Source organism: Lagenorhynchus albirostris, chromosome 9, assembly GCF_949774975.1.
Source record: "Lagenorhynchus albirostris chromosome 9, mLagAlb1.1, whole genome shotgun sequence".
Classification (NCBI taxonomy): Eukaryota; Metazoa; Chordata; class Mammalia; order Artiodactyla; family Delphinidae; genus Lagenorhynchus; species Lagenorhynchus albirostris.
The window spans coordinates 41908856-41935946 of record NC_083103.1 but is presented as its reverse complement, the minus strand read 5'-3'; the positions used below and the strand labels follow the sequence as shown (position 1 = coordinate 41935946).

At 36.9% G+C, this 27091-nt stretch overlaps 1 protein-coding gene across 4 annotated transcripts in view; it reads left to right on the top strand.

Moving 5' to 3' along the window:
• FAR1 (fatty acyl-CoA reductase 1) overlaps nt 1-27091 on the top strand; it is a 74224-nt gene that overhangs the window by 17789 nt on the left and 29344 nt on the right. For 3 of the 4 annotated variants that reach the window (XM_060159612.1, XM_060159613.1, XM_060159615.1), the window contains 2 exons: nt 15495-15690; nt 25891-26066. In XM_060159612.1, coding sequence (XP_060015595.1) covers nt 15495-15690; nt 25891-26066 — 372 coding nt within the window. Of the gene's footprint in view, nt 1-14247; nt 14319-15494; nt 15691-25890; nt 26067-27091 lie in introns of those variants that run through there. The other variant, XM_060159614.1, reaches the window with a different exon arrangement.

The following is a 27091-nucleotide window of genomic DNA, read 5'->3' as shown; positions in this document are numbered from 1 at the left end:
CTTTTTTTCTTAACACAATGCTCATCTTTTATTTTTCACTTTAGAAAAGATTTTTCATACTTTTTTTCTCATAGATGAAAGTGAGTTTGTAAATTGTTAGAGGACAAAAGATAGTATAGACTGGCTAATTGATGGGAAAATATACGCTTTCAAATTTTTTTTGGTACCTTCTGATTTTTCTATTTACAGGCTCTACCTGTATGTTTCTTTCTGCACCAGTAGTTTAAAATATATAACACATGCACTTTGTACATAATTTTAAATTGTGCAAAAGGATATATAGTGTGTATAGTGAAAAGCAAATGCCCGTCATTTCTCTTCCCTAGGTATCCAGTTCTCCCTCCCAGAGGCAACCATTATTACCAGTTTTCTGGCTTTTTTGCCAGAAAAATCTGTGTATTTATAAACATATGCATTCATTTTTTCATTCCTTTTCCATAAAAGGTGGTATATCATACAGAATATTACATCTTGGCTTTTAAAGTTAATCATGAATTCTGTGTTTCATATCAGTATAAGTTGAACCACCTCTTTCCTTCTTTAGTCCTCAGAGGTTTGGTTTAAACCTACTTCTCCTAAAATCATTAATTTCCTTCCCAGAATTAAAAAAATGGGTATATGTGCATGTGACTGTAACAGTATACAGTCCAGAGATAAAGTAGCTATTATTTTTACTTTGGTAATAAAAATTTTTTCCTAGTCTAAAAATTACACTCATAACTAAATGATTATTTCCATAAAAAAAGATAATTAAAGTTTTTTAGACTGAAATATTACAGATCAGACTGACTGCTGAGGGACCACAGAGAAATCACTGCCAAAGAAGTATGGGGAAGATGAATAAGGAAATGTAATTATGTGCCCAGCCTTAATCCTTACACAGATGCTATGAAGTGAAGGGGTGGGGATGTATATGCTGTCTATATGTTTTAGAAATGAGGAAACTACAGAAACAAACAGATAAGTAAGCTCACCCCCAAGATAAATGAATGAGCCTGGATTCCAGCCCAGCCCTGCTAGACTCAGAGCCCAAAGGTCCCCACTACATCATGGCATTGGGTTATCTGAAAGGCTTGTTTCCACAAAGGGGGCCTACCTTGTTTATCAGGAAGCAGTTTATAACAGGGCCGGATTCAATAGAGTACTGAAAATGGCTTCACTAGAGACTTAATTTCTTAATAGCTTATGTAAGGGAGGAAGACTTTTCTTCTATCCTTTTATGTTCTAGGACTGATGCCTGCAAATTAAACTGACAAAAGACATTAATAGAAAAGGCATATGTATATTTTTAAAATGTGCATAAAGGCTTCACAGAAAAGTGAAAACCCAAAGAAAGATGGTTAGACTTGAGAGCTTATATACCATATTAACAAAGGGTTATAAATTATGGAGAAGTGACTAGACAAAGGAAAAGGAGTTTGGGCTTCTAGGGGCAATAAATTGTGGGAAGGTAAAAATGTGGGAAAACTAATAGAAGGTATTGGTTGCTAACATTCCATCTCCTTCATGGCCATAAAACTCACCCAGAGAGTCCTCATTATGGCAGCCCTCATTTCTTGGAAGTTTCTGCTTTTAATCAGATGAGGGAAGCTCTGAGAAGAATTCTTTCTGCATCTGTTGAATCTCAGTTCCCTCAGCTCAAAGTAACCCATGTGCTATTAGTGATAAGCTTTGGGGTGTAAATTCTGATCCCATACTCCCTTACACAGAACTCACTGTTTTTCAAAGGTAGGTAAGTGTGATACATAGTATATATATTGGTACAGATATTTGCATATATTGGTATAGATATTTATAGAAACATGTTTGAATTTTGTTATTAATCTTAAGCAAGACCTTAAGAAGCTCTCAGAGCTTCTTGTCTTTACCTTATCTTATTACCTTTACTACCTTGAGTTTTTTGTTTCTAGTCTTCCAATAAATAGTTCTGTTTAGAAAAGGTCTTTCAGTGGGTCGGGTAGAGTAGAGTTGGAAATAAATCCACTAACCTTCGTTAAGTGTGTATTTCTTAACCTGAGAATGATGTCTTTTTATTCAAACTGATAGTGGCAATAATTAAGTCCGCTTCGGTGTTCTTGTGAGTCGAGTTCTAAGTTTGGCAACAGACCTTTTCCTTTCTCATTCTCTTTGTTGGGTGCCTCTGGAAATGGCCTTCAGGGAAATACTGGTAAAGTCTAATTGCTCTTGAGCTTGAATTGTTTAAGAGTCTACCTGAACCAGTTAATAGTCTCATTTCTAAACTGTGTTGCTTAATTGGCCCATCAGCTTTTACTGTGAAATGATGTGGAGTTTTAAGGATTTTTCAGCCAGAATTTGCCTTATTTCATATGCTAAAATTTTCTGTGGAGCAGGTTCTTGACTGTTATATGCCAAGAAGACCCTGTAGTAAAGATACTGTCCATTTCCTCTTATAGTGAATCATACAACTTTAGAAATGGAAAGGAAGACCATCTGTTCCAGCCTCTTCACTTTCCTGCAACTTCTCTTCCTGTGTTATGCACTCACTCCTTACCCATGAGTTGATGCCTTTACCTCACTGTAGGACAAGTGGAAACTTCTTATACTCTCTATAAATGTGGAATTTAGTTAGAAGATACTGGTTTAAATTTGCCTCTGTCTATATATAGGTGCTGAGTGACCTTAGGCAAGAAAAATTATTAAGAAGACTTGTAGGAAATTGTATTGGAAAGCATGAGAGATGTAGTTTTTTGTGCTTAATCTCTCCTTTTCCTGTCTTCCTTTTATTATTTATTTTTCTCATCACTAATGACTTCTGTAAAGCTTTGCTTCAAGCCCATGGACCCACCTCGTTCCTCTCACCATATCCTAATCTCCATGTACTTTGTTCACATTTGTCTTTCTGCTTAGCAAGTTTCTGAAACAACTACTTGACAGTATATTAAAAGTTTTAATTAATTTGAGTTGTTTTTAGCGGTAATATAGGCAAAGGAATTCCCATTTCTTGGCACTAAAGAGCTGCTTTTTTTGGCAGATTTTTGTCGTTTTCATGTTACTGTAATACCCCAGTCTCTCACTTTGATTGCTTTGTCTATTTAAAGAACTCTTTTTTAAAAATTTAAGTTTATATTTTTAGGTTTTTACACATATCCACTCTTTTTTGGATTTTCCTCCCATCTAGGTCACCACAGAACACCGAGTAGAGCTCCCTGTACCACCCAGCAGACTCTCACCAGTCATCCACTTTATACACAGTATAAAGAACTCTTTTTTAAAAAGTTGAAAATGAGAGAAGGAACTTGTCTCTAATTATTTATCTTAACTAGGTTTCTGAAAGTAATGAGACAACATGATTGGCTTTCCATTAATTTTAGGACATCTATTAAGAGACTACAATTATGTTACAAGGGTGCAGTTTATATTGATTGGGTGAGTGCTATCTTAGAATTATCTGTGGTTTCTCCATTTACATCCATTCCAGGCTCTTTTTGCCCATGAGCCTGCATGTTCTCCTTTTATAGATAAGGAAACAGGTTAAGAGTAGTAGGTTTATCTTAGGATCTCATGGCTTCAAAGTGGCAGAGCCTGGACCTCAGCCACTAGCAAGTGAAGGTATCTTAGTTTAAGTAGCTTTATAATATGTTCTCTTAATGTAAGTTTATGTGCATAATATAAAACCCACTAGGAAAACCCACTTTAGCAAGAAAGCCTCTAAAGTAATTGTGATATTTGGTACCCACCATTTTGCTGGTCTTCTGAAAGATTTCTGCCTCTTTAGCTATTGAACCATAGGATAAGGCACTTTTTGAAGAAAATACCCAGCTGCCACTGCTAGGTGGTGTATCCTAAGGCATCTCAAGAACAGTGAAAATAAATATGAATCATGTTTCACAGCTTCTCTGCCCTGGCACATGGAATAATATTGCTGCTTTTCTCATTACTGCAGTGCTGCAGCTACTTTTTAACAGCTGATAGGAGCTTTAGATATTTTCCTGTGTAAGTAGAATCATACAGTAGGAACCTAAACAGCATGCTCTGGAAGGATTGGCAGCATTTCTTTCCTGGCTTCTGCTTTTCCTGTAGCTTTTGGCCATACTAGCAGGACTATGTGGAAGATGTGATAAGTCTAGACTTTCCTTAAAAGGAGTGCTCATATGCACTTACTTTGCCAGTAAGTTAATAGGGTAAAGTATATTGGTGGGTGGGGGAATCAAGAATACCTGGAGACAGAGTTTAAAAATACTTGGTGCTTGTAAAGTTTTTGGTTGTGTTGTGATAAAGTTGGGGAGCTGTGGGAATCTGTTCTTTCTTCCATGAAGAGAACCTTAAGGATAAAATCACATGCAATTAGCTTTAAGCTAGTTACCTGAAACTGGTAAGAAGTAGTTTCATTCTACAACTCTCTTTATACTGTTAAGGAGAGAGTATTAAATTCGGTAAAAATTTTCTGTTGTTTGGTTTTAACAGATTTTTATAGGGAGGGTGTCCTGGTAGGTGAGGAAGGGTTGAGCCAATCCTTTTAGGGTTGAGCCAATCACATACTCAGGCTATAAATCCTCAATTATTAAAGGGCAAACTGCTTAGTATCTTTTTCTGTCTTAAATGCATGTGTACACCTGTGGAAAACTTTCTGGTTCCTGGTATCTGGTAGGTGCTTAATAAATATTTCTTGAATAGATTTTTACATATGAAGCTCAGAGAATTAAATAACTTGTTCTAGGTCATGTGTCTAGGACATTGTGTTTAATATATATATTTAGTATGTAATTGTCATTAATACTTACCAGATTTGTTAGGTGTATTGATGCAGAATTATTCTTCATTTCTCCCCTATGACAACATTTTAATGCTCTATAGTTTTAATTAGGTTTGGGGGTCAACGAAGTCTTGAAATAGTCTTATTAGACCTGAAGCAGATTATAAGTAGAGTAACCATACTGTGAAAACTGGAACACTTTTGAGAAGAGGGGGCTCTAATCAAAGTTAAGCTGGAATAATGTGTAAAACCAGGCTTATTCCAGGAAAACCAGGACATATATGGTCACCCTATATTTACTTTTATTTTTTACAGTAAACTTTTTTTTTTTTTTTTTTTTGGCGGTACGCGGGCCTCTCACTGTTGTGGCCTCTCGCGTTGCGGAGCACAGGCTCCGGACACGCAGGCTCAGCGGCCATGGCTCACGGGCCCAGCCGCTCCACGGCATGTGGGATCCTCCCAGACCCGGGCACGATCCCATGTCCCCTGCAGCGGCAGGTGGACTCTCAACCACTGCGCCACCAGGGAAGCCCTACAGTAAACTTTTTATTGACGTGTAGCATACCTTCAGAAAGTCCATAAATCCTGTGTACAACTTGACGAGTTTTAAAAATGAGCCACCCGGATCAAGAAATAGAACATAACCAGTATCCCAGAAGCCTCCCTCACACCCTTTTTGGTCACTACCTCTTCCTCCCCTGGAATATAACCATTGTTCTGACTTTTAACCGTAGATGATTTTTGCCTGTTTTTGAACTTTATATGCATGATATCATACAGTATACACCTTTTGTGTCTGGCCTCTTTGGCTCAGTGTTCTCTTTGTGAGCCCCATCCATGTGGTGTGTAGGATAATTCCTTCATTCTCATTGTTTTTTAATATTCCATTGTATGAATATACTATAATTTATGTAATATACTATTGACCAGACATTGGGTTTTTAAAATTTTGGGTCAGTAGGAATAGTGCTGCTACAAACATGTAAACATTGTTTATGAGTCTTTTGGTGAACAAATGTACTCATTTCTGTTGGGTATATAATCAGGAATGGAGCTGCTACATCATATGATATGTGATTGTTTAGCTTTATTAGGTTGTACAACTTTTACTAAGTGTTATAACTATCTGTACTTCCTCCAGCAGTAGATGAGAGTTCCATTTTTCTCTCTCTGAAACTTTACCAATACTATGTATTGTCTGTCTTTTTCATTTTAGCCATTCTGGGGACAGTGTACCAGGATCACATTGAGGTTTGATAACTAATGAAATTCAGCCCTTTTTAAAACTATATTTTATTTTTATTTATTTATTTTTGGTTGTATTGGGTCTTTGTTGCTGTGCGCAGGCTTTCTCCAGTTGTGGGGAGCGGGGGCTACTCTTCATTGCATGCGCGGACTTCTCACTGCAGTGGCTTCTCTTGTTGTGGAGCATAGGCTCTCGGTGCGTGGGCTCAGTAGTTGTGGCACACAGGCATAGTTGCTCCGTGGCATGTGGGATCTTCCCGGACCAGGGATCGAACCCATGTCCCCTGCATTGGCAGGTGGATTCTTAACCACTATGCCACCAGGGAAGTCCTCAGCCCTTTTTTATGTGCTAATTGGCCATTTGGATACTCTCCCTTATGCTTCCTTTTCTGTTCAAGGCTTTCCCATTTTCTATTGTTTTTTTCACTTCTCCTTATTCATTTGTAGTTCTTCATATATTCTGGGTAGTAATCAGTTGTCATTTATACATACTACTGCAAATATCTTTTACCTGTTTTGCCTTTTCTCTCTGTTAATAGTGTTGTGGGATGAACTCAGTTTTAGTGTCTTCCAGTTTATCAATATTTTTCCTTTTTGGTTAGCACTTCTTGTGTCCTATTTAATAAATATTTGCCTACCCCATGATCATGGAGATGTTCTGTGTCATCTTCTAGAATCATAACTATTTTACCTTTCACATTTGGGTGTATAGTCTGTCTGGAATTCATTTTTGTGTGTGGTGTGGTATAGAAGTCAAGATTCATTTTTTGCTATATGGACATCCATTGATTGTACTCTTCTCTTCTTGTCCCAATACCACATTTCTGTAGCTTTATAATACATCTTGTTACATGGTAATATAAGTTCTCCAGCTTTGTTCTTAATGCTTGTCTTGGCTACTCTTGGCCCTTTGTATTTCTGTAACATTTTAGAGTCTTAGTTTCCGTACATAAATAAAAACAGCTTAAATTTTGATTGGGATTGTATTGAATCTAAGGAATGTAGTACATCTCTCCATTTATTTAAGTATTGTTTGATTTCTCTCAATGTTTTGTAGTTTTCCATTAGTATCTTTTACATTTATTTCTAATTTTTGGTGTTCTCAAAAAAAAAAAAAATTCAGGGTCTTCCCTGGTGGTGCAGTGGTTAAGAATCCGCCTGCCAATGCAGGGGACACAGGTTCGAGCCCTGGCCCGGGAAGATGCCACATGCCATGGAGCAGTTAAGCCTGTGCGCCACAACTACCGAGCCTGTGCTCTAGAACCGTGAGCCACAGCTACTGAAACCCATGTGCCTAGAGCCTGTGCTCTGCAACAAGAGAAGCCACCGTAATGAGAAGCCCGGGCACCACAACAAAGACCCAACTCAGCCCCCCCAAAAAATTCGTTGAGGTGAAATTCACATAATATAAAATTAATCATTTTAAAGGGAAAAATTCAATGACATTTGCTACATTCACAATGTTATGCAGCTGCCACCTCTATCTAGTTCCAGAATCCCTTCACTCCAAAGTAAAGCTCCTGAAGCAGTTTTCCTCCACTGCCCACTCTCTCCACTCTTCAGCTCCTGCCAACCACCAGTCTGCATTGTCTCTATGGATTTATCTATTCTGGATATTTCATAAAAATGAAATCCTATAGTATGTGATCTTCTATATCTGATTTTTTAAACTTAGTATGTTTTTGAGGTTCATCCCCCATTGTAGTACGTGTCAGTACTTCATTCCTTATTATGACTGAATAATATTCCACTATATATACATGATTTGTTGATCCATTCATTTGTTGATGGACTTTTGGACTGTTTGTACTATTTGGCTGTTGTAAACACTGCTGCTATAAGCAAGTGTGTATGTGTACTTTTTGAGTACCTATCTGCAGATCTTTGGGGTGTATACCTAGGAGCAGAATTGCAGGGTCATATGATAATTTTTTGTTTAACTTTTTGAGGAACTGCTAAACTTTCCCACAGCAGCTGAATCATTTTTCATTCCCATCAGCAATGTGCATGAGTTCCAGTTTCTCTGCATCCTCATCAGTCGATACTTGATATTTTCCATAATTTTTTGGTGTTTTGGATGGTATTATAAGTGGTATAGTTTTTTTTTAACTTTATTTCTTGTGTGTTGGTGGTGTATAGAAATACATTTGTTTTTTTTTCCGTATAAACCTTGTATCTAGTTCTCAAATTCACTTGGTAATTCTAATAATTTACTTACGTATTGTCTGAATTTTCTGCGTACATTTGCATTTCTGATTTCCAATGCTTTCTTTTTTAAAATTTTATTTATTTTTTTATACAGCAGGTTCTTATTAGTTATCCATTTTATACATATTAGTGTATATATGTCAATCCCAATCTCCCAATTCATCACCCACCCCCCACCCCACCCCCGCCACTTTCCCCCCTTAGTGTCCATATGTTTGTTCTCTACATCTGTGTCTCAATTTCTGCCCTGCAAACTGGTTCATCTGTACCATTTTTATAGGTTCCACATATATGTGTTAATATACGATATTTGTTTTTCTTTTCCTGACTTACTTCACTCTGCATGACAGTCTCTAGATTCATCCATGTCTCTAAGATGACCCAATTTCTTTCCTTTTTATGGCTGAGTAATGTTCCACTGTATGTATGTACCACATCTTCTTTATCCATTTGTCTGTCACTGGGCATTTAGGTTGCTTCCATGACCTGGCTGTAGTAAATAGTGCTGCAATGAACATTGATGTGCATGTGTCTTTTTGAATTATGGTTTTCTCTGAGTATATGCCCAGTAGTGGTATTGCTGGGTCATATGGTAATTCTATTTTTAGTTTTTTAAGGAATGTCCATACAGTTCTCCATAGTGGCGGTATCAATTTACATTCCCACCAACAGTGCAAGAGGGTTCCCTTTTCTCCACACCCTCTCCAGCATTTGTTGTTTGTAGATTTTCTGATGATGCCCCTTCTAACTGGTGTGAGGTGATACCTCATTGTACTTTTGATTTGCATTTCTCTAATAATTAGTGACGTAGAGCCGCTTTTCATGTTCTTCTTGGCCATCTGTATGTCTTTGAAGAAATGTCTATTTAGGTCTTCTGCCCATTTTTGGATTGGGTTGTTTGTTTTTTTAATATTGAGCTGCGCGAGCTGTTTATATATTTTGGAGATTAACCCTTTGTCCGTTGATTCATTTGCAAATACTTTCTCCCATTCTGAGGGTTGTCTTTTCATCTTGTTTGTAGTTTCCCTTGCTTTGCAAAAGCTTTTAGGTTTCATTAGGTCCCGTTTGTTTATTTTTGCTTTTATTTCCATTACTCTAAGAGGTGGATCAAAAAACGTCTTGCTGTGATTTATGTCAAAGAGTGTTCGTCCTATGTTTTCCTCAAAGAGTTTTATAGTGTCTGGCCTTACATTTAGGTCTCTAATCCATTTTGAGATTATTTTTGTGTATGGTGTTAGGGAGTGTTCTAATTTCATTCTTTTACATGTAGCTGTCCAGTTTTCCCAGCATCACTTATTGAAGAGACTGTCTTTTCTCCATTGTATATCCTTGCCTCCTTTGTCATAGATTGTTGACCATAGGTGTGTGGGTTTATCTCTGGGCTTTCTGTCCTGTTCTATTGATCTATATTTCTCTTTTTGTGCCAGTACCATCATATTGATTACTGTAGCTTTGTAGTATAGTCTGAAGTCAGGGAGTCTGATTCCTCCAGCTCCGTTTTTCTCCCTCAAGATTGCTTTGGCTATTCGGGGTCTTTTGTGTCTCCATACAAATTTTAAGATTTGTTGTTCCAGTTATGTAAAAAATGCCATTGGTAATTTGATAGGGATTGCATTGAATCTGTAGATTGCTTTGGGTAGTAAAGTCATTTTCACAATATTGATTCTTCCAATCCAAGAACATGTTAAACATCTCTCCATCTGTTTGTATCATTAATTTCGTTCATCAGTGTCGTATTGTTTTCTGCATACAGGTCTTCTGTCTCCCTGGGTAGGTTTATTCCTAGGTATTTTATTATTTTTGTTGCAGTGGTAAATGGGAGTGTTTCCTTAATTTCTATTTCAGATTTTTCATCATTAGCATATAGGAATGCAAGAGATTTCTGTGCATTAATTTTGTGTCCTGCAACTTGACCAGATTCACTGATTAGCTCTAGTAGTTTTTTGGTGGCATCTTTAGGATTCTGTATGTATAGTATCATGTCATCTGCAAACAGTGACAGTTTTACTTCTTCTTTTCCAATTTGTATTCCTTTTATTTCTTTTTCTTCTCTGATTGCCGTGGCTAGGACTTCCAAGACTATGTTGAATAATAGTGGTGAGAGTGGACATCCTTGTCTTGTTCCTGATCTTAGAGGAAATGCTTTCAGTTTTGCACCATTGAGAATGATGTTTGCTGTGGGTTTGTCGTATATGGCCTGTTTATGTTGAGGTAGGTTCCCTCTGTGCCTACTTTCTGGAGAGTTTTTAATCATAAATATGTGTTGAATTTTGTCAAAAGCTTTTTCTGCATCTATTGAGATGATCATATGGTTTTTATTCTTCAGTTTGTTAATATGGTGTATCACATTGATTGATTTGCGTATATTGAAGAATCCTTGCATCCCTGGGATAAATCCCACTTGATCATGGTGTATGATCCTTTTAATGTGTTGTTGCATTCTGTTTGCTAGTATTTTGTTGAGGATTTTTGCATCTGTATTCATCAGTGATATTGGTGTGTAATTTTCTTTTTTTGTAGTATCTTTGTCTGGTTTTGGTATCAGGGTGATGGTGGCCTCATAGAATGAGTTTGGGCATGTTTCTTCCTCTGCAATTTTTTGGAAGAGTTTGAGAAGGATGGGTGGTAGCTCTTCTCTAAATGTTTGGTGAAATTCACCTGTGAAGCCATCTGGTCCTGGACTTTTGTTTGTTGGAAGATTTTTAATCACAGTTTCAATTTCAGTGCTTGTGATTGGTCTGTTCATATTTTCTATTTCTTCCTGGTTCAGTCTTGGAAGGTTATAGCTTTCTAAGGATTTGTCCATTTCTTCCAGGTTGTCCATTTTATTGGCATAGAGTTGTTGGTAGTAGTGTCTTAGGATGCTTTGTACTTCTGCGGTGTCTGTTGTAACTTCTCCTTTTTCATTTCTAATTTTATTGATTTGAGTGCTCTCCTTCTTTTTCTTGATGAGTCTGGCTAATGGTTTATCAATTTTGTTTATCTTCTCAAAGAACCAGCTTTTAGTTTTGTTGATCTTTGCTATTGTCTTCTTTGTTTCTATTTCATTTATTTCTTCTCTGATCTTTATAATTTCTTTCCTTCTGCTAACTTTGGGTTTTGTTTGTTCTTCTTTCTCTAGTTCCTTTAGGCATAAGGTTAGATTGTTTATTTGAGATTTTTCTTGTTTCTTGAGGTAGGCTTGTATTGCTATAAACGTCCCTCTTAGAAGTGCTTCTGCTGCATCCCATAGGTTTTGGATCATTGTGTTTTCATTGTCTTTTGTCTCTAGGTATTTTTTGATTTCCTCTTTGATTTCTTTAGTGATCTCTTGGTTATTTTGTAACATATTGTTTTGTCAAAATATGAACAATCCATGTGTTTGTGTGTTTTACGTTTTTTTCCCTGTAATTGCTTTCTAATCCCATAGCGTTGTGGTCAGAAAAAATGCTTGATATGATTTGAATTTTCTTAAATTTACTGAGTCTTGATTTGTGACCCAAGACATGATCTATCCTGGAGAACGTTCCGTGCGCACTTGAGAAGAAAGTGTAATCTACTATTTTTGGATGGAATGTCCTATAGATATCAATTAATTCTGTCTGGTCTATTGTGTCATTTAAAGCTTGTGTTCCCTTATTAATTTTCTGTTTGGATGATCTGTCCATTGATGTAAGTGAGGTGTTAAAGTCCCCCAGTATTACTGTGTTATTGTTGATTTATTGTTTTGTTTTGTTTTGGCGGTATGTGGGCCTCTCACTGTTGTGGCCTCTCCCGTTGCGGAGCACAGGCTCCAGACGCGCAGGCTCAGAGACCATGGCTCACGGGCCCAGCCACTCCACGGCATGTGGGATCTTCCCGGACTGGGGCACAAACCCGTGTCCCCTGCATCGCCAGGCAGACTCTCAACCACTGCACCACCAGGAAAGCCCCGATTTATTCTTTTATAGCTGTTAGCAGTTGCCTTATGTATTGAGGTGCTCCTATGTTGGGTGCATATATATTTATAATTGTTACGTTTTGTTCTTGTATTGATCCCTTGATCCTTATGTAGTGTCCTTCCTTGTGTCTTGTAACATTCTTTATTTTAAAGTCTATTTTGTCTGATATAGTTTTGCCACTCCAGCTTTCTTTTGATTTCTATTTGCATGGAATATCTTTTTCCATCCCCTCACTTTCAGTCTGTATGTGTTCCTAGGTTTGAAGTTGGTCTCTTGTAGACAGCATATATATGGGTCTTGTTTTTGTATCAATTCAGCAAGCTTGTGTCTTTTGGTTGGAGCATTTAATCCAGTCACGTTTAAGGTAATTATCAATATGTACGTTCCTATTACCATTTTCTTAATTGTTTTGGGTTTGTTTTTGTTGGTACTTTTCTTCTCTTGTGTTTCCCACTTAGAGAAGTTCCTTTAGCATTTGTTGTAGAGCTGGTTTGGTGGTGCTGAATTCTCTTAGCTTTTGCTTGTCTGCAAAGCTTTTGATTTCTCCTTCGAATCTGAATGAAATCCTTGCCGTGTAGAGTAATCTTGGTTGTAGGTTCTTCCCTTTCGTCACTTTAAATATGCCATGCCATTCCCTTCTGGCTTGTAGAGTTTCTGCTGAGAGATCAGCTGTTAACCTTATGGGAGTTGCCTTGTATGTTATTTGTCGTTTTTCCCTTGCTGCTTTCAATAATTTTTTTTTGTCTTTAATTTTTGCCAGTTTGATTACTGTGTGTCTCAGTGTGTTTCTCCTTGGGTTTATCCTGTATGGGACTGTCTGTGCTTCCTGGACGTTGGTGGGTCTCAGTGTGTTTCTCCTTGGGTTTATCCTGTATGGGACTATCTGTGCTTCCTGGACGTTGGTGGCTATTTCCCTTCCCATGTTAGGGAAGTTTTCGCCTATAATCTTTTCAAATATTTTCTCAGGTCATTTCTCTCTCTCTTCTCCTTCTGGGACTCCTATAATGGCGAACGTTGTTGTGTTTAATGTCCCAGAGATCTCTCAGGCTGTCTTCATTTCTTTTCATTCTTTTTTCTTTATTCTGTTCCGCAGCAGTGAATTCCACCATTCTGCCTTCCAGGTCGCTCATCTGTTCTTCTGCCTCAGTTATTCTGCTATTGATTCCTTCTAGTGTATTTTCCATTTCAGTTATTGTGTTGTTCATCTCTGTTTGTTCTTTAATTCTTCTAGGTCTTTGTTAAACATTTCTTGCATCTTCTTGATCTTTGCCTCCATTCTTTTTGCGAGGTCCTGGATCATCTCCACTATCATTATTCTGATTTCTTTTTCTGGAAGGTTGCCTATCTCCACTTCATTTAGTTGCTTTTCTGGGGTTTTATCTTGTTCCTTCATCTGGTGCATAGCACTCTGCCTTTCCATCTTGTCTGTCTTTCTGTGAATATGGTTTTTGTTCCACAGGCTGCATGATTGTAGTTCTTCTTGCTTCTGCTGTCTGCCTTCTGGTGGATGAGGCTATCTAAGAGGCTTGTGCAAGTTTCCTGATAGGAGGGACTGGTGGTGGGTAGAGCTGGCTGTTGCTGTGGTGGGCAGAGCTCCGTCTCCAATGGTTTCTTATTCTCTGTTCCTTTTTCATAGTAGTTTACTCGATGGATGCAATATTCTTGTGAATGACTTGGAGGGTATTTATTAGAATTTAAATTTCCTGTAAATTTTTCATTACCTTAGTTTTCGTGGTTGATTCTGTTGCTTTTCATTTTGGTCCTTCTTAATTTTGTGGATATTTCTTAAATATCTGATGATCCTTAGTTATCCATATTTATGAAGGACTAGTATGATTGGTTTTGGTAGCTGATACTGCCTTCCTCTCAGTTTTCTGAAGCCTGATTTTCCAAGAGATCTTTTCACCAAGTGGAATTACTGAGAGCTCTGTATGAGTTTGTTTTAAGGGTCAGCAGCAGCCAGATAATCTAAGGACCTAAAATTTATTTCTGGGGCACAAGTGCTCTGAAGACTTTTCTTCTTTTGGTTGTTTTTGTTTCCTTTCTCCCAGTGCCCCACCTCCATTTGTGGATGTACAGAGCAACCTCAAACTTAGCCCTACTTCTCTTTTGTCCTTTAGCAGCCATGCTGGATGTTCTCAGCAGATCTGGATACTAAGCCTGGGAGCCAAAGTTTATACAGGAAGTAAGACTGTCAGGAGTGGCTTTCCTGTTCTGTGAGCAACCTTTAGGTACCTTAATTTCCCTAAGCTTTTATTCAGCTTCTTGATCCTGAACTTGGTGTTTTCTATTTAGGGGGTTGGGACAGCTCTTGCCTCCTTATGGTGCTTTCCTATGTTTGTTTTGCTTAGGTTGTTATTTCTTATGCTATGGCTTCTCTATCAGTTTAGTCTCATCTGTTTCTTGTGGAAATTCTTTTTTCTTGCCTTCCTTCCTACCTTCCTTCCTTCTTTTCTTCTTGCTTGTTAATGGGTTTTCAGATTGTTATGAATTTAATTTTTTATAATTGTGAAAAATTTAGATATAAAATACAGGTATCTACTCCTTAGCTTAAACAAAACATAAATACAATTGAAGCTTCTTATTCTCTTTTCTGATTGTATTATACTCTCTCTAATGCATTTATTAATATTATCATGTATATGCATTTCTAAACAGTAAGTAGCATCATTTTGAATGTGTTTGAGCCTTGAATAGTGACATACTGCATGAGTCCTTCTGCATCTTGTTTTTTCCACTCATCATGGTTCTTTTGTGTGTTCATTCTGTTAGTATACTCTCTTTTCTGCTGTTTCAGTGGAATTTGGGTAGGGAGGATAAGTCAGTCTATATATTCCTTACTATATTTCTTACTAAAAGGGAGGTTTAAGTACCTTTTGAATATATTGTCACTACAGACATATAAAAGAAAGGACTTGGTGTTACCTCTTGTTTCAACTGGTGATGATAGGTGAATATGACACCTCACCATGTTATACAAGCTAGGCAATTGAGTCTTGCTGCTGACCTCTATTTGGTGTTATAAATACTTTTGGAGACAGAGAAACACCACTTATTCATGTTTGGGGTTTAACTGAGGTTTAAGTGAAGATTTGGATTCTTATTGCTGAAGGAATTTTTAGAGGTCACTTGGTACAAACTGTACTAAAGAAACCCAGGCCCAGAGAAGGTGAGTGACTTGTCTGAGGTGGTCCAGGTAAAAACAGGGATTAGAAGCCAGTGTTGCAGTTCACTGTACTTTCCACCTTACTACAATGAGCCAAACGTTAATGTCCCCTTTTGTGTTAACGTTGAACTTTGATTTTTGCCTGTCCTTGAAAATACTTATTTGAATACCAAGAGATTTTCAGTATGTAACAGTGAACATAAATCTTTGAAGTGATGCTTATTTGTCATATTTTCCATAGGATCAGAATGGTTTCAATCCCAGAATACTATGAAGGCAAGAATGTCCTCCTCACTGGAGCTACTGGTTTCCTAGGGAAGGTACTTCTGGAAAAGTTGCTGAGGTCTTGTCCTAAGGTGAATTCAGTGTATGTTTTGGTGAGGCAGAAAGCTGGACAGACACCCCAGGAACGAGTAGAAGAAGTCATTAGTGGCAAGGTAAGTATGGAAAATGATCATTTGGAAGAGAGAAAAAAGTGTGTGTTTGTGCATGTAATTATTGTAATCACCAACAGCTTAGTATATTTCTTAAGTATCCTGAAAAAAATTGGTAAAAAAAAACCCTATAAGAATGGCAGTAAACTGAATATGACTTGTGATCAGGAGGAGAAAAAAGCTTTCTTCTTTTTTTTTTTTTTTTTTTGAAAAAAGCTTTCTTCTATGATGAACAAAATTATATAACAAGTTCTAAATTACCTTTATGGTAAAGGTTTAATGTGTTTTTAGAATATTTGAGGCAGGTTATTTGTAATTACTAGATGTTTAAATAGTTTCAGAATGATAATAATGAGTTAGTTTCTAACTCCTACTATGCTGTGAGAGTGCTTTGATAACAGTTAAAAATTTGTAAGCACTAATTGCTCCTCACAAAAGTATTAGGAAGTAGCAAAGTCACATATTCCCATTTGACAAATAAGAACATGGTGACAGAGGGGTTATATAGAATACAAGAGTATGTCATACATTTGAACCTTTAGTAAAATATGGCTAAGAAAAAATGGAAATGAGCTGGAGTAAAATTATTTCACAGTTATAGGCTTTAGAATTTATCTGACATTCATTGTTAGTAAGTTTGGTATAGTAGCTATGTAATTTTTTAGTTATTAGGTGGGTATCTGGTACCTTTTAACCTTCTAGGGCAGCTGTGACTTATGTATAAAAAAACAAAAAAGACCAAAACTAGAAACCTCTGAGTTACTCTGAGCAGTGAAAGAATTGCTGAAAAGTATCAAAAGATATGTTGATTAATTATAGATTAACAATTCTCTACAGTTAATAAATACTTTATTAGACATGATTTGTATTCCAGCCTGTTTTGATCTTTCAGTAGAAATCCATAGTTAATAGTGGCTGACATTTATTGAGTGCTTAAGTTGTGCCAGGCACTGTGTGCAAAGCACCTTATATGTATTTAATTATCACGGGAACTCTTCAAGGTAAGTACTGGTCTTATTCCCATTCTACAAGGTCATATAGTTAGTGTTAGAGCCAGTGTCTGTGAACGATTGAAACCAGAGCTCATGCTCTGGCAGGGACAGATGTTGATATATCGCATTTTACAAATATGGACAATGAGTCTCAGAGGTGGTTATTTTATCTGAAGTTGTGTAGCTAATAGATGTCGGATATAACAGAGATGACTTAATAACAAATCCCTTTCTACTTTATAGCATTACTTCCCCAATAGATAAGAAAGTAAGGCAAAGATGATGGAACGCTTTGTGATAAAATGGAAAAAGTAATCTTGAGAGTTGGATACCTTACTAGTTGTATGTTGTAGCTGGTACACACTGAGTAAAAATAGCTTAATTTCCCTAAGCCAATGGCAAAAAGCTTGGTGCCCAAGTTTACAAAAATTAAAAGAGAAGACGACAAAAGCAAAAGAGAAGTGCATGAAGGGCAGCGAATAACAGAGGTTAACATCAGAAGGAATAAGAGTCAGTTTATGGGTTAGGGCAGTAGTGGGAAGCTTATCTCCTAGGAGTGATAAAGTATAATAACAGAAAAATAATTAAGAGAAAAAGAGAAGGTACACAATAAGACCTGTACAGAAGTGTGGGAGGGTTTAAATATAACTTTTAATTTTCTTAACATTACAGAGTTATAATAAAATACAATCACTAATATTCACTACAGTGACTTAGGATAAATTAAGAAAAGGTTAAACTATATTTAGAATGTTTGCTTTACTAAGATGTTACGTTGAGAATGATTTCCATTCAAATATAATTTTGGTTCAGAAAGATAAACTTCTCTTTTGTGAAGCATCCACGTTTTTCTTGTTTGTATTCCCCCTCCTCCCCATTAAGAGGTAATCCTAGACCTACAGGGTTGTAACAGTGATGTAAATTAATATTTGTTTTTACTTTAAAAAATAAATTGTTTGAAACTATTAATAGGGCATTAAAGAATAAAAATAATATTTACTTTTGTCCCACTGTTTATTGAGTTTGTCCCCACATGAAAACTTTAAATAATCTTTATTTCAACTAGAAAAACTTCTTTTCTCTGAATTGCTTTTTAAAACAAATCTACTTCTTTGAGGGCTACTCAGTGACAGTATAGCTCACAAGGGTAGTTATACTCTAGTAACGTTCTTCCCATTGCCCCAAACTCTCGTGCACTTGTGTTCTTCCCATTTGCCCTCCCTTCCACAAAGATGTGAGTCCTGCTACATACTAGAAGCTGTTCAGGTTACTAGAGATACGGCAATGAAGAAAACAAAATCCCAGCATTTGGAATTTACATTCTAGTTAGGGAGACAAGTTAACAACTATATAACATGTTGAATAGTGCCACGTGCTGTTCAAAAGTAAAGCAGAAAAGGGGGATTGAAAGTGATGGAGGTGCTGCTTTAGATACGATGGTCAGAAAAAGTTCTCTCTGAGGTGACATTTGGTCAGAGACCTGAATGATGAAGTGAGGAAGAATCCATTGGTACGTGGAGGAAGAGTGTTAAAGGTAGAGAGAACAGCACGGGCAAAGGCTCTGAGAACTACTTGGCAGGTTGGAAGAGTGTCAGAGCAAGCTGTGGTGTTTGCTTTACTGGACTCTGTATAAGGCATGTAAAGTAAATACTAAGTGCCGGAGTATTCCTACTAACACTCTCCTCTACCCAAGTGAGGTTTTTGCCTTTTAAAATACAATCGAAATTGTTAATTATTCTTTTTTTTTTTTTTTTGCGGTACGCGGGCCTCTCACTGTTGTGGCCTCTCCCGTTGTGGAGCACAGGCTCCGGACGCGCAGGCTCAGCGACCATGGCTCACGGGCCCAGCCGCTCCACGGCATGTGGGATCCTCCCGGACTGGGGCACGAACCCGTGTCCCCTGCATCGGCAGGCGGACTCCCAGCCACTGAGCCACCAGGGAAGCCCTTAATTATTCTTTTAAATTTTTGCTTGTTTGACTTGAGGAAGAGGGCTTCAAACAAATATTTATACTTACACATGAGAAAAATGTAGCAAGTGTTAACTTTAAACTCTTAGATTAAGGAATTATCACATGAACTTTCTATGTACTTATTTTTAAAAGTAAGATGTGGGTTAAATGTGAAAACAGAGAACAGAGTAGTGATTACCAGAGAGGAAGGGGTTGGGGGTAGGGTGAAATGGGTAAAGGGGGTCAACTGTATGGTGACAGATGGAAACTAAACTTTTGTTGGTGAGCACGCAGTAGTGTATATAGGAGTCAAAATATAATGTCCTAATCGTGGAACTTATATGATGTTATAAACCAGTGTTAGTTATCTCAATTAAAAAAAAAGACAAGGGACTTCCCTGGCGATCCATTGGTTAAGACTCTTTGCTTCCACTGGAGAGGGCATGGGTTCGATCCCTAGTCGGGGAACTAAGATCCCGGGTGCCAAGGGGAATGGCCACACACACACACACACAAAAAGACAAGTTTTAGTCATTTTCATTATTGTTTCTAAATTCTTTAGAGACAATAAAAAAAAGATGTGAGTTAATATTTCAGTATTTACTACCGTAAAATCTAGCTACATAATAACTATGCTTGAAGAATTTGCCATCTTAAAGTGTGGTAGGTACAAAGGTCATTTTCAGTTTTTCCTGAAAACTGGGAAGATCAACTAAACTGTATTCAATATCATTTTAAAATTAAAAGTATTTGGTAGCCTAGTGTAAGGACTTTTTTAAAAATGTGATATAATTTATAGCTTTTTTCCAAGTGACTTTTAATTAAAACTCTTGAGCAAATTATTTGATAATGTATATTGACTGCAGTGTATTGCAGACTGATATTATTACCTTATGGCTGTATTTTTTCATATCATACAAATAGGTTGAAAGATTCTGTTTATTTAAGGCAGTGATTCTCAAACTTTTGATCTCTGGACCCCTTTACACTCTTAAAAATTATTGAGGACTTCAAAGAGATTTTGTTTTTGTGAGGTTTTATTTCAAATATCTTACTGATGTTTTATCGTAGTAGAGATTAAAATTGAGAATTTTTTTTTGCAGTCCGTAACACCTCTTTGTAAAGTTTTGAGACTTTAACAATACCTTACACAGACTACGTGTTAAATACATGTTGAATGATTGATTCAAATAAGATACTGCTATTTAAAACATTTTGCACAGAGCCTGGGCCATAGTAAAAACTCAAAACATGATAGAAGCAGTAATAGCAATGATAGTGATTTAGTACTTATGATAATTATAGTGCAATATTAATATTGATTTATTTTATACTGGATTGCTAGATCATTCATCGAGTGCTGAGAGTTATTTAACAAGAACAATTTTCCAAACAGTCGGGTATTCACACTGTAGGTATGATCTATGCTTCCCGAGTTCAGCTCTTCACCCATCTTTTTCTGTGTATAGATTTATCAAAGTAAGCTTTATGCTGTATTCCTCTTCTAGTTTCCTCTTTTCTTTTTTTTTTAACATCTTTATTGGAGTATAATTGCTTTACAATGGTGTGTTAATGCTTTATAACAAAGTGAATCAGCTATACATATACATATATCCCTGTATCTCCTCCCTCTTGCGTCTCCCTACCACCCTCCCTATCCCACCCCTCTAGGTGGTCACAAAGCACCGAGCTGATCTCCCTGTGCTATGGGCTGCTTCCCACTAGTTATCTATTTTACCTTCGTTAGTATATGTAAGTCCATGCCACTCTCTCACTTTGTCCCAGCTTACCCTTCCCCCTCCCTGTGTCCTCAAGTCCATTCTCTACGTCTGCGTCTTTATTCCTGTCCTGCCCTTAGGTTCTTCAGAACCTTTTTTTTTTTTTTTAGATTCCATATATATGTGTTAGCATACGGTATTTATTTTTCTCTTTCTGACTTACTTCACTCTATATGACAGTCTCTGTGTCCTTCCACTTCACTACAAATAACTCAATTTTGTTTCTTTTTATGGCTGAGTAATATTCCATTGTATATATGTGCCAATTCTTTATCCATTCATCTGTCGATGGACACTTAGGTTGCTTCCATGTCCTGGCTATTGTAAATAGAACTGCAGTGAACATTGTGGTACATGACTCTTTTTGAACTATGGTTTTCTCAGGGTATATGCCCAGTAGTGGGATTGCTAGGTCATATGGTAGTTCTATTTTTAGTTTTTTAAGGAACCTCCATACTGTTCTTCATAGTGGCTGTATCAATTTACATTCCTACCAAGAGTGCAAGAAGGTTCTCTTTTCTCCACACCCTCCAGCATTTATTGTTTGTAGATTTTTTGATGATGGCCATTCTGACTGGTGTGAGGTGATACCTCATTGTAGTTTTGATTTGCATTTCTCTAATGATTAGTGATGTTCAGCATCCTTTCATGTGTTTGTTGGCAATCTGTGTATCTTCTTTGGAGAAATGTCTATTTAGGTCTTCTGCCCATTTTTGGATTGGGTTGTTTGTTTTTTTGATATTGAGTTGCATGAGCTGCTTGTAAATTTTAGAAATTAATCCTTTGTCAGTTGCTTCATTTGCAAATATTTTCTCCCATTCTGAGGGTTGTCTTTTTGTCTTGTTTATGGTTTCCTTTGCTGTGCAAAAGCTTTTTTCATTAGGTCCCATTTAAAATTGAGAAATTTTTAAAGTAAAAGAATATACATACAAGCACACATTCCATGAGCCATCGAGAGTGATGATGTCATTACACATGTAGCTTTGGAAAATTCCTCTCTATACTTGTGAGAGAATGAAAGTGAAAAATGCAAATAATGTTTTACTTTTATTATGAAAATAGTTTTGACTTCGTGAACTCCCTAAGTGGGAGTCTCAGGGACTCCTAGGATCTTCTACACTTTGCGAACTGGTGCTGATTAAGAGTGTACAGTGTTGCTTAGACCATGTGGGGACAGCCTACTGGCACATTCTAATGGATATACTGAATAGGGGCAAATGTTCATGCTTTAAGGAGAGAGTTGACTTTTGCAGACATCCAAAATTAATTTGAACCCAAGCTTGGCAGTAAAGATTCAGAGAATAAAATTGGAGTCAGAAACCAAAGTGATTAGAAAGCTGTGAGCTCAGTTTTGCAAGGGCTCTGACTCTATAGGCATATCCCTCCAAAGAAATGTCAATGATAGCATTATTTTTTTTTTTTTGGAAGAGAATGATGCTCATTTGTCTATCTAAATTCTTATAGTCCTGTTGGAAAAAACAAAAAAAATTAGCAAATCCTTACATAGCAACTAACCAGACTTTTTACTTTGAATGAACTTCGTATACCTTTGTGATAGTTCTTTGGATTAGAACTAATTGTCATGTCACAGTAGCTTTTCTTTGACATCATGCAGCAGATACTTAACATGTTGCTTTTATTTTTATTTAACTGTAGGATGTAAAATCCTTTCTCCAAAATTTAGAAGTTATCCCTAAACTTCTTAACTACTCAGATAGTGTATGTTAGTCTCTCTTCTTTTTCCTCTTTCTGATTTTTTGCCAGATCCTTTTGGAATTCTTTGCTTCCCTGAAAACCTGTGAGAAGGGAGTCATCAAGGGGGCTATCAGACCACAAGGCCTATTTTAAGTAATAATGCCTGCATGTGTGTTTTGCTGCCATCTCTGCCCTTTGTTTACTCATCTTGGCATTTTATCATGAACCACTTGTAATTGGTATATTGTAATTCCCTTCCCAACACCCTCCTTCCCCCTAGTGAGAGGTTATTTTTTCTTACTCATTTTTTATTTTTCAGAAAACATTTATTGTGTGTACTCAGTGCTGGGCACTTGACTTGATGTAAGGGGTTGAATTCAGGAATAAATAAGAGTCCCTGTCTTAATGGAGCCTACAGTCTAGAGAGTTTTTAAGAGGGAGGAGGGAAGGAAGAGAGAGTGTAGAGGTGTTAAGAGAGATTGGATAGGAGCAATTATTGAAGCTGATGTCTTGGTTGGAATTGAGGACCTAAGTAAAATGTGAAAGAATTGGGCATCTTCTCTGGGGTCTCCAGGGTAATGCTTCTAAAATTTTTCTTCACCAGTAAGTCTGATTTGTAAAGAAAATGATTATCTTCTACTGAAAGCCTGAAATTTCATTGAACTTTTATAGTTTAGTCTAAACATATGGCCATTATTTTCAATATAAAAATGCCTTGTCCCCAAGTATTTGTCTAAATAAATATTTAACTAAAATACTCTATAAAATTTTGTCATTTTATCTTATGCTTTTAATTCCTCCCGGCACATCCCACCACTTACTCCTAGGGCCATTCATTCCCACTTATGTATAGCATTTCTGGTGAATCAATAAAATGAGTTCTTTTTATATCAAGTAGCAGTGAATATGTACACTTAAAGTTGTTAAGAAACTTTTAGGTAGAGCCTTCTATGATTTTGAAACAGGAATGAAAGAGCATAGGCATAGAGCATATACTATAGTGGGACATTGTCTTATAGCAGAATTTCTCAACTTCAGCACTATTCATATTTTGGGCCAGATAATTCTTTGTTATGGGGAGCTGTCCTATGCATTGTAGGGTGGTCAGCATTCCTGGCCTCTACCCACTGAATGCCAGCAGCTCCCTCTCCTCACCATCCCAGTTTTGACAAAGAAAAATGTCTTCAGACATCACCAAATGTTCCCTGGGGGCTAAAATTGCCCCAACTTGAGAACCACTGATTTACAGGAATGTCTCTGGGAAGGTTAACCTCATTGCTGGCAAGGAGTGCAAATAGTGGACCACAAAATAAATTCTGGAAAGGGAATAAAATACATTAAAGAGGGCATTAGTGGACTTAGTAAAGTAGGAACTAATTGGGATACCACTGGGTTAAAAACTTTGGAAAAGATGGTATTGAATAAAGAGATGGTAGCTAAAGAAGGGAAGAGCATCACATTTGAGATGTAACTTGTGAAGCAGCGTGATCATGTATTGGTGATAGTGGTGGAGATATCTGATATGAAGGGGAATTAAAGGTCATTGGCAGTCTGGGAGAATGAAAAAGTCTGAATTCAGTGTGTTAAAAGTACTTTTCTGGTCATTCCTCAGGCTCCTTTTTCTCTGCTAGCCCCTTAAATATTCTTCAGAATTCTGTCCTAGGCCTTGATCTCTTTTTACTAGGTCCATTTAGGTAATTACTCAGCACCTTCTGTTTTGTGTGAGGTGAAAGGTTGTATTTTAAATTAGATTTGGAAAAAGCTTCATATAGTCTGGACCTTGGGTGCTCATCACTGCTGCTACTGGGTGGTTAATAAAATCTATATCAGTAGTCTGACTCTTTCTTCCCTGAACTCAGGACCCACAGAGCCAGTTATCTCTACTAGACCAGTCTTCTGGGGTGTTCTCATTGGCACTTTACACTCAGCATTCACAAAACTGAACTCATATCTCCATAGCTGTACTTCTTTCTCTTCCAGTGTTTTCCACCTAATGAATTTATTCATTTAACAAATGTTTATCATGTCACTATCTTGCCAGGCACTCTGTTATCTAGGGCCTTTGTTCTGAGCAAAATAGACCTAGTCCCTGTCCACATGGAGTTTATATTCCTTATCCCTCTTCCAGTCATTGGCCAAGTCTTACTGAGTTTTTTAAATTTCCCAAACATTAATGCTCTGTTACTTCTAGGTTGTTATACATGCTACTTTCTCTACCTGAAACACTATTCTTCTACTTTATAATCTTAGGTCCTTCCCAACTAGCAGGGCTAGATGTTGCTCCTGTACAGTCTCATAACACTTATATTATCCCTATTTTATTACTTATAACATTATATTTTAACTGTTTACTTGTCTAATTTTTCCTATTAGACTCTAAATAGCCTGAGGCAAAGGTCATAATTCTTGTTTTCTCAGTGTCTAGAAGGTACTTAGTTCATCTGAAATGCTTAGTAAATATTTTATTAATTAATATAAAAAACCAATAATATTGAAGTCACTAGCTACCAGTGGTGGAGGGGAAGACTGTTACTTACGAAAAGTCACCTGGGAAGGTGAAAGCGAGTACCATATATGTTTTATAGACTTTTTCCCCAGATTTCAGAATCTCTGCTTAAACTACAAATATGGACTTTAAATGGAGTGGAGAGTCAGGGTGGAATAGAACAGTGATCTGGAGGTGACATCATTGTTCCTCTATAAAATCTGGGATAAAAAATTAAATTTGACTCAAAATTGAATGTACCTTTATACTGTAACCATTTTGGGATCTGATTCTCTAGTTAAAAATTTATTCCTTTGAGTATACTTAAGGAATATTGAATTTTCTATTTTCAAGTTAGAATCCTATATGTATTTCTCAAGTTTATCCAGCTTCATATTCACATTTGCTTACCAAATTTTTTTTCCTTTAACATACTTACTTTGTTTTCCCCTTTAAAATTTTCCTAAGATTTTAGGTAGAGTATGATTAATGGTATTTTAATCTACTAAAAGAGACTAAAAGCAAAATAAAATGAAGTGATAAATTAAGGTTTGGATTTTAGAAATCTGAATGATCATTTTATTTTTATTTATTTTTTTAAAAATGTTATTTATTTATTTTTATCTGAGTTGGGTCTTCGTTGCTGCATGCAGGCGTTCTCTAGTTGTGGGGAGCAGGGGCTCCTCTTCATTGCGGCGCACGGGCTTCTCATTGCGGTGGCTTCTCTTGTTGCAGAGCACGGGCTCTAGGTGTGCAGGCTTCAGTAGTTGTGGCACACAGGCTCAGCAGTTGTGGCTCGTGGGCTCTAGAGTGCAGGCTCAGTGGTTGTGATGCACAGGCTTAGTTGCTCCGCGGTATGTGGGATCTTCCCGGACCAGGGATTGAACCCATGTGCCCTGCATTGGCAGGCGGATTCTTAACCGCTACGCCACCAGGAAGTCTCTGGATGATCATTGTAAACATTGTTCTGATGTCTGTGCTGCTTATGTCTATTCTGAGAGATAATATAATCTAATCAACAAAGGCATGGACAGTTAAAATTTAACTCTGCAAGCTACCAGCCCTATGTCCTTTGGCAAGTTACTTAACCTCTCTGTGTCTCAGATTCCTCATCTATAAAATGGGGATAACAATGTGGACCCCATAGAGTGTTTTTCATGCAGAATGATAGCAATTTAAGCAACCTTAGGATTCACGTAGTTGAAATTTAAAAAATAGTGATCCTTGGGGGAGGAAAAGGTGGTGATGATGGGTTTTAGAAAGTTGAAAAATACTGCCCTAAAATGTTTTTCCCCTTTGATAGCTTTTTGACAGATTGAGAGATGAAAATCCAGATTTTAGGGAGAAAATTATAGCAGTCAACAGTGAACTCACCCAACCTAAACTGGCTCTTAGTGAAGAAGATAAAGAGATCATCATAGAGTCTACCAATATTATATTCCACTGTGCAGCTACAGTAAGGTTTAATGAAAACTTGAGGTAAGTAAAGGTATTTATATGATATTTGAACTGCAGCACAGTTAAAAGATCTAATTTGAATTCTACTTTTTAGTCAAGTCATTTGAAAGTGTTTTGAAAATGTTTGCTCTCTGTTAATTGTAGCATTCCGTGTCCTACAGAGTATTAAAAGAATTTTCTTTCTCTTCTTAACAGTTTAAAAACATCGGATAGCTAGTATATGTTTATTAGAAGTTGCCATAAATTTATATATGGGGCAGGGAGGAGGCAAGAAATGGGAAGTGTGGAGTAGAAGAAAGAGAAGTTTCCCTTGGGTAGGAGTATTAGTCTTAACAACTAATAATGTTTATTTCCTCTGCCCTCCATTCTTTCAGAAGTATATACCCCAGCAGCTTTGTCTACTTCACACATATTCATCTGAAAATTTTAAAAAGTTAGGCTCAGGTTTTGCAGAGTAAGATGAAATGGCTTATACACTGAAGTCATACCCTGTTTTTGTTTTAAAACTTTGGTATCAGTGTTAAGGGCAGGGTACATTGGATATAGGTTTACTTTAAAAACGGTTTGGACTTCCTTCAAGATGCCCTATTTCAAGAAAAAAATAACATTTTAAATGGTCACTATGTTTTTAAAAATCTAACAAATACACATTTCAAATAATGGTGCTTAATTCAGAGCATTTTTCGATGTTATATACAGTTTTATAATGTTAATCTAATTGTATGGTCTCATATCAATTAAAATGGTGCACACTTCTTTAGGTTTCATAATTGCTTGACGGCCTTCTTAAAATGTTTTTAAGTTCAATTCTGATTGTAAAGAGTTTTGAGATTATCCCCCATATTGTCTATGTGTAGAAGTATAAACCTTAATCGACAGTGTATAACATGACAGTTCAGTGCCAAAGCATTACAGTGAGTTTTGCCTATATTGCAGGTAAGGACACTATAATAGTCCCTTAGATTCCTCTAACAATGCTTTATAGTTTCAGGGTGTTTTCTCGCTCATTATTTCATTCCATGCTTAATGTTACCCAATGTAATATA